An 8,474-nucleotide genomic window follows, 5' to 3' on the forward strand; every position below is an offset into this window, starting at 1 on the left:
GCCTAAATTTTTTTATGAATAATATAAAAGAATGACTCTATAAAATGAACGATTCAAATCATGGAAATAAGACTCGTAATAGGCTTTGTAAGCCCAAACAATTCTTTCCAATTCAGATGAAAATGGGAGAGAAGTCTCTCCGAATTAGAGAATTTTGTCATGAAATTTGTCTAGAACAGTGATGTATGGTTGAGATTGCATTATTATTTTATAAAATTTATGGTTTAAAAAAATTGAAGTAATACAATGATGTTTTTGGATAATTTTTTTATTGTAATAATATTTTTGAATGGGTTGGGCTTTGTGGAGTCCATTACATTACCTTTTTCGATAATTCAAACCGTTTATTTGTATAACCCTCAATGTCTGTCATCCATAGAAAAAAATAATTTGATCCAATAATGATAACAATTTTCTTTTATTACATAGGGACACTTACGGGCCGATCCTATTAACCATCCTTATTTACTTATAGTCCTATCTTATTTTTCACCTATCAATATTAGGGATGGCAATGGATAACCTACCCTGTGGGTATTCATGGAGACCCAACCCAAATACATGGGTTTTCCCCTTTTTTCTTATCCATTGGGTAGGATAGGTGATATTCTTTGAATATCCATAGGGGATGGGTTGGGGATGGATACCCACTAATTTCTCCATATGTTTTTTTTTTTTTTTTTTTTTTTTTTTTTTTAAGATTCACAACCAAAACTAAATATACATTCAATCTTTTTTCTTTTATTTATTTATTTATTTTTTTCAGGTTCACAACCAACTTCTTTTTTTTTTTTTAATCCACAACCAAAGCTAAATATACCTCAAATCTTTTTTCTTATTATTATTTTTTATTTTTAAGGTTCACAACCATTTTTTTTTTAATTTTTAAGATTCATAACCAAAGCTAAATATATATTCAATCTTTTTTTATTTTATTTTTTTATTGTTATTTTTTATTTTTTAAGGTTTACAATCATTTTTTTTTTTTAAGATTCACAACCAAAGCTAAATATACATTCAATCTTATTTTATTTTATTTGGCTCAACAATAAAATCAAATACACTTTAATTAATATTGTCACATTATTCTTGTCAAATTTTATGCATATCTAGAATTTTTTTAATTTATTTAAAAAAATTAAGGATATTGTCTAGTGCATGTTTCAGTTTGCTTTTTTATGTTATTTTATTTTATTATGTATTGTAATTTTTAGAATGGTTTGCTTGTTCTAAAATTTCAATTAATGAGTATGAATCTATTTGTTTTATGTTATCACACAATTTATACAACATAAAATCTATATTTAAATTATATAAGAATAAGTTCAGCTCGTATATTACCAAAAAAAAAAATAAGTTCAAATCTAGTTAATAAGAATAAGTTATTCTGAATCTATTCTTATTCAGCTCGTATATTTTTATAGGAATAAGTTATTCTGAAATCAAAGATAATATGAATCTATTTGTTTTATTTTTATTTTTTTAACTTATTCTGAACTTATTCTTATACGAGCAAAGATAATATGAATCTATTCTTTTTGCTCGTATATTAAGCTAAATAAGTTATTCCTATTTGTTTTATTTTTATTTTTTTAACTTATTCTGAACTTATTCTTATTCAGCTCGTATATTATCTTTGAATCTATTTGCTTTTGTTGTGAATCTTACCAAAAAAAAAAAATTGTTAACATTAAATATATTTAAAAAGAAAGAAAAAAAATTGAAGGTACATTTAACTTTTGTTGTGAACCTTAAAAAAAAAAAAGAAAAAGGTTGTTAACATTAAATATATTTAAAAAGAAAGAAAAAAGATTGAAGGTATATTTAGTTTTTGTTGTGAACCTTAAAATAAAAAATAAAAAAATAAAAATAAAATTGTTGTTAACATTAAATATATTAAAAAAGAAAAAAAAAATTGAAGGTACATTTAGCTTTTGTTGTGAACCTTAAAAAAAAAAAAAAAAAAAAAAGTTATTAACATTAAATATAAAAAATAAAAATAAAATAAAAATGGGGATTAAAGTGGGTTGGAGAAAATCCAAACCCATTAGAAAATGGGGAGGGTGGTACCCATGGGGAATGGAGAATGGGGAATGGGAAAAATTTATTATAGGGGAATGGGGATGGGGAATTAATATCCACCCCATTAATCCCCATTGCCATCCCTAATCAATATCTCTAAAAAATGTCCCCTGGTTATCTTTTTCATCCCCATTATTCACATTGCCATGACTGCAACTTCTCTTGCTAAAGACCACCTTCGGTTGTCGGCAATTATCTCCGGTGATAGTTTTTGGTGACCACCTCAGGCACCGACGACCATCTCTGACACCAACGACCACCTTCGGGAATAATTTTTAGCAACATTTTTTTTAGATTTTTATTCAACAAAAATAAACATCACATTACTACTGTCAGCAACTCTAAGTGCACTTTTTAGATTTTTATTCAACAAAAATAAAAATCACATTACTACTGCCAGTAACTCTATACACACATTAACTCACTATCATTTACTTATCTACTTATTCACTCACAGAAATACAACCACACGTAGACATATACACAGAAAAAGTAACAAAGACTAATCTAATAAATTAATCAAAAATGCATTCAGTGATAAATTTATCACTGAAAAAATCACTAATAAAATTACTCATAATTTATCAGTAATAAATTCACTACAACAAAAAATAGTTTTGGCAACACAACAAAATTCGTTGCCAAAAGGCAGAAATCGTCAACAAAGAGCTTTGCCGACCCGTAGAGCTTCATCGGTTACCTATCGCCGAAAGTGTGTCAGGAAAGGTTTTTACTGACGAAAAATTCATTGCATCGGCAAAAGTATGTCTTTAACGACAAACATCTTTGTAGGCAAAAGCCTTGAACCATCGTCGCCAATTTACCAATGCGTTGGCAAAAGTGGTTCAAATAAGATGATTATCTGTCACTTTTGCCGACTCAAATTTGCATCGGTAAAAATGATACTTTTGGCGACAACTTGATTGTGTCGGCAAAGCATCTAATTGTTCTATAAAAAATATTTAATTTGTTATTTGGGATAGCAAAAATTACCATCACAAATAACAAATTACTTTCCAATAAAAAATTATTAAATAATATCCACACTTAATTCATTGACATCCAAATATATAAATAAATTCTATTTATGATAACAACAATAGCCCACGTGTTCTTACAATCCAAAATTTAAGTTTATGTACAACAATGCCTAAAGTTAAACTAAGTACAAAATAAATAAAATCAAGTCAATCCCAATTGGAACGATGTGTTTAATGCAACTATAGCATCACCAATGACAATATGGAAATACATGTGAACAAGTCTCTTCTCATTTCCAATTAGCACTTGAGCAAGATCATAATCTCCATCTTCAACAACCTATATTCAAGAAAGAAAAATAATCTTTTTTATTATTAATATTGTCATGAAAATTTAAACTTGCAATTTTAAAGGACTGAGATTTAAAGGAAATGCATGAAGAAATCTCAATAGAATTGAGTTAAAGCATTGACAAAAAGGAAAAATATCCCAAGCGGCAACAGTTACACAGGGGAAAAAAGAATTTCTAATAATTTCTTAACATAACAAGAGAAAAATAAACAATAAATTAGCTGTACTTGGCACAATAGTTCACCACCAAACATTGCTGAACCAATCTACAAAATAAAGTTCAATTATTTTGATAAGTAAAAATAAGATAATTCAAATCAAATAACATAAAAAGAAACTAGTTTTTGACATCTGAGATGAATTCACAGTCACGATCAAATGCCAAGAGTTAGAACCAAAACCAAAATTTCCGAGTAGTCGATCATCTTGGTTTGTTACATGTTCTAAAAGAAAATGAAAAATTATGTATTTTCAGACAACCAAATTGATTATATTATTTAGGGTTAATCAAGTATTACCTTAAATGCATCTTCATCAGAACAATCATCTCCAACATAAATTGGGAGCACATCATCAGAATTACTTAAGCCTACATCAATTTAATTCGTAATTCGATTGTTACAAGAAAACAAAATTAATTTTCACAACCAACAAAGAGAGAACTATTTAATAGCAAAGGCCAAAAATTTACTCACCTAGGGATTCATGTAAGAACTTGACAGCTTTACCCTTATACCAATCAAGCACAGGTCGGACCTCTAAAACCTGAAACACAGAAAAAAGGGAAAAAATTAGCAGGATTGGGGAAACAAAATGAGCCAAGAACAATAAACTTTTAAATTGGATCGATCTACGAACTTTCTGTCCATGTGTCAATCGTAGACGAGGAGAGTCCTTTAGTATTTCTTGGACATATTGTGCAATTGTTTTCTAATATTGAAAAAATTCAAGAAACCACATAAATAAAAGATCTATAGCTGGTGAAACAAAAGTGCCACTGAAATAGCTAATTCAACTTATGGTGCTTAGAACAACCCCTACCTTCTCATCCACATTACGGTAATGTATAGAGACACAAAACTTATTGTTCTCTACTTTTGCTCCTTTAATTGACTTAGTAGTCTCAACAAGGGACCTATAAATCTGATCAAGCAAGGACAAATCAAAATGTTTTTATATTATAAAAAGAAATTAAAACTTACAAAGTCAGCATAAAATATCATAGACTAGTACTTATCGATCATAGGTAAGAATTCATTAGCAGGTTGGAACAAGTTCACTTCCTTACCCTACATTCACAAGAAACAAAATCATGAAATTGGTTGGGGCCTTCACCTCATACTTTTACAAGCTTTGGCTTGCATCATATTGCACCAGAGTAGTGTAGCTACTAGTCTCACCGGGCCACTGTGGTGCAATATGACCAAGTAACCAATCATCTTTGTCGTACCCTAAAATTTGGATAATTAAATATTAAATTAAGACTAAACCCCAATCAATATTCCATCATCCAAATCCTAGGGGTGAAAAAAAAAAAAAAAAAAAAAACTAAACGCCAACTAAACCATCCACCATAATCTCATAACTAACCAATACCTCAACATTAAGGTAGCAACAACTAGTCAAAACAACTTAAATAAAGTACGGTTACAAACCATGTCAAATTATTCCAATACTAAAGTCATAAAAAAAATAATAAATACATAAACTAATATCAACTCTAAGCTCAAGAAAACAAAAGAAGTCTAAACGACATGTCCTACGATCATAGTTATTTCTTGTCACCACCATAGCCTCAACTAATCCTGCAAAGGAAGTTCGGCTGTGCTCAAACAGAACGCACTCGAGTTGCCAAGAGACAAACAGGTCAGTATACAAGCATATTGGTATGAGTACAAGATTTAACACCCACGTGTCTACCAGACACAAACAAAAATACATTTAATTCTTGTTATGGGACAAGATAAGTAGTTTCATCCGCACCGAGACGAATGGGTAGTTTCTCGAGATACGGTGGCATTTAATTTCTTGCCCGTACACAACGAAATATAAATTAAATATAAAATAAACAAAATAGAAATAAAAATATGATAGGTCAGCCCTGCATAAAAAGTTAGTAAGACCCACCATCCTACAAAATAAAGTTAGTATAATTTAATCATAAATAATTTGCTAAAGAAGTATAAAAATGCACTGTTTCGTACTTAAATAATTTGAATTAACCAAAACTCAAAAAATAAAAGTTGTATAGAGTCAAATTTATTAAAAGATAACGAGAACGAATATAGTAGAAACTGAACAGATTGAGAAAAAAAACTTGATAGAAGAACCTAGACGGATTTCAACCGAAAAATCTGAAACTGAAAACGAACAGAAACTGTCCTAAGATGATTTTTTTTTCGAAAAAGTTCAAAACACGAAAAGTGTGCAGAATAATGTTTTACTAAAGTTTATACCAAATCAATAAAAATGAGCTCGTTTCATGAGTTAAAACAACATCTAAAGTCTGTATCGCCAAAATGAATTAAAACCACTATAATCAAGATCATCCGATTACAAGTTTTAATCGATCTTTTTAATAAAAAGTTAAAACACAAAAGTTGTCTAAAATCACGTATGCATGCCTCTGCTCAAATTTCATAATTTATCGAGGTCATTTACTATTTTTCAACCTATACAAATCAATACAATACACACTATAACCATAAACTCATAATTAAATTCTTTGTACCTTAACTCCACCACTTCAGCCCTCTACTTCCGGCCTACACATATATCCTATGTGCGTCCCGTATACCTAATACCGCTCCGAAGCCAAACTTGCATGGGGATGTCGTCCTGAGTTTGACCAACACTCCCCGGATGGTTAGCATATACGTACGCACATAAATTAAAGGACTCGTCTACTCATGAGAACGAGGCAACAATATATATATACACAACATCTCACTCATGAGAATAAACATAATAATGCCAAGCCCAAGGCATTCAAATAAATCTCATAATCCTCACTTTTTTTTTTTTTTTACACTCTTTCTCACAAACACTCAAATAAAACAACAATCCATGTAGTCATGGTGGAGTATAAGGAATTTATCTATGGGTTCTTAATTAATTTTAATTTCATATAACCACGAGTGTGATTACAACCATAAAATAAATCTATATAAAAATCCTAAGCCTTGCATGCACAACTAATCAAAATAATTAAAATCAATCAATCATCTAAAAAATCCTAAGCCTTACATACACAACTAATCAAAATAATTAAAATCAATCAATCATCTAAAAATCCTAAACATTACATACACCACTAATCAAAATAATTAAAATCAATCTATCATCTTTATATAAAAACGCAATCAAACTAACATCAAATAAATAAAAATAAATAAATAAATAAAAACAACGAATTAAACATAAATCAAGAAAAGTAAATTTTGTACTCACAATTATTTTTTTGAAAATCAAAGAATCACTTAAAAAAATTAATAGAGCCACCAAAATAAAACCGTAACTCTTTTCTTCCTCTCATTTCTCTTTCACACACAGTCGCTAGACCTCTCTTTTTCTTGATTTCTCTCTCTCTCTCTCTCTCTCTCTCTTCCTGTTGCTTTTTCTTTGTTGCCACACCTCTCTTTCTTTTCTTTTCTTTTCTTTTGATTGATTCCTAATCCTATTCTAATTTAATAACTATTATAATATATTATATTTTATAATACAACATAATTATAATGTATATAAATATAAATATAAGATTAAATATATATATATATATATAACACTTCTTTTTTTTTATAACGAATATAAAGATATAAATATATAGATTAATTAAATAATACATTAAATTAATTAAATATCACATTAAATTCTCATGTAACCATACAATTAATAAAGTCAAAAATAAAAAAAGATAATAATCATAATCATAATAATAATAACAAATAATGACTTAAGAAAATTAGAGTCGCTACAATATATACACCTCAAAAAAATCTCGCCCCGAGATTCGATAAAAGAGAGTACTAAGCAAAAAGTTCTGGGTGCATACGCCAAACTTTCTCTTCTAACTCCCAGGTAATATCGTTCTCATCTTCACTCCATTACACTTTCACCAAGTTCACTTTCTTGCGCCGCAACTGCTTTACATCCCAATCTAGAATAGTAACTGGTCGCACCATATACGTGAGATCATCATTAATCTCCAACACTTTTAGTGATACTACTTGGGAAGGGTCTTATACACACTTTCGCAATAAAGATACATGGAACACATTGTGAATCATAGCTAAAGCAGGTGGTAGAGCTAATTTGTAAGCCACATTACCAATCCTCTCAGTGATCTCATATGGTCCAACAAATCTAGGTGCCAATTTTCCCTTCTTTCCGAACCGCATGATACCCGTCATCAGCGAGACCTTCAAAAACACAAAATCTCCAACATTCAACTCAACCCCCTTATGTTTTCTATCAACATAACTCTTCTGACGACTTTGTGCAATCTTAATACGTTTCCGAATAATGTTCACTTTCTCCATGGTCTTTCTCACCAGCTCTGGCCCTAACAATGGCGCATCTCCTACCTTCATCCAATAAGCAGGTGATCGACATGGCCTCCCATACAAAGCCTCAAAAGGTGCCATCTCGATACTGGAGTGATAGCTACTATTATAAGCAAACTCCACCAATGGCAAGTGTTCTTCCCAACTACCACCAAGATCGAGGACAGAAGCTCTCAACATATCCTCTAAGATCTGATTTACCCGCTTAGTTTGTCCATCCGTTAGAGGATGATAAGCCGTGCTCAAGTCTAACCTAGCACCCAAATCATGTTAAAAACTCTCCTAAAACTCTGCCACAAATAACGGATCACGATCCGAAACTATAAAAACTGGTGCGCCATGAAGTCGCACCACCTTTCGAATATACAACCTAGCTAGTTTATTCGTAGTTCGGTGAACACTGATAGGAATAAAATTAGCAGACTTGGTGAGTTGATCCAATATCACCCAAATAGATTCATTGCCTCGCTTAGACCGTGACAATCCATACACGAAGTC

General features: G+C 30.4%; 1 protein-coding gene across 1 annotated transcript; it reads right to left on the bottom strand.

The window, feature by feature from the left end:
• Positions 1 to 3,264: 3,264 nt before the first annotated feature.
• On the bottom strand, positions 3,265 to 7,952 carry LOC114279361 (trehalose-phosphate phosphatase A-like). The gene is made up of 8 exons (XM_082918136.1): positions 7,817 to 7,952; positions 4,789 to 4,865; positions 4,648 to 4,703; positions 4,450 to 4,549; positions 4,273 to 4,344; positions 4,110 to 4,179; positions 3,933 to 4,003; positions 3,265 to 3,402 (listed from the first exon to the last, which is right to left on the bottom strand). Exons 1-8 carry the CDS (start codon positions 7,950 to 7,952, stop codon positions 3,265 to 3,267), a joined length of 720 nt encoding a protein of 239 aa, XP_082774262.1.
• Positions 7,953 to 8,474: the final 522 nt, after the last annotated feature.

This window comes from Camellia sinensis, chromosome 3 (genome assembly GCF_055761805.1).
Source record: "Camellia sinensis isolate YWXY chromosome 3, ASM5576180v1, whole genome shotgun sequence".
NCBI lineage: Eukaryota > Viridiplantae > Streptophyta > Magnoliopsida > Ericales > Theaceae > Camellia > Camellia sinensis.

Coding starts and splice junctions, on each gene's coding strand:
- LOC114279361 (XM_082918136.1), bottom strand. CDS start 7,952: ATGGAGAAAGTGAACATTATTCGGAAACGTATTAAGATTGCACAAAGT. Junction 4,866..7,816: donor GAAGGTCTCGCTGATGACGG/GTATCATGCGGT, acceptor TCCAAATTTTAG/GGTACGACAAAGATGATTGG. Junction 3,403..3,932: donor CTGATGAAGATGCATTTAAG/GTAATACTTGAT, acceptor TCTTGAATATAG/GTTGTTGAAGATGGAGATTA.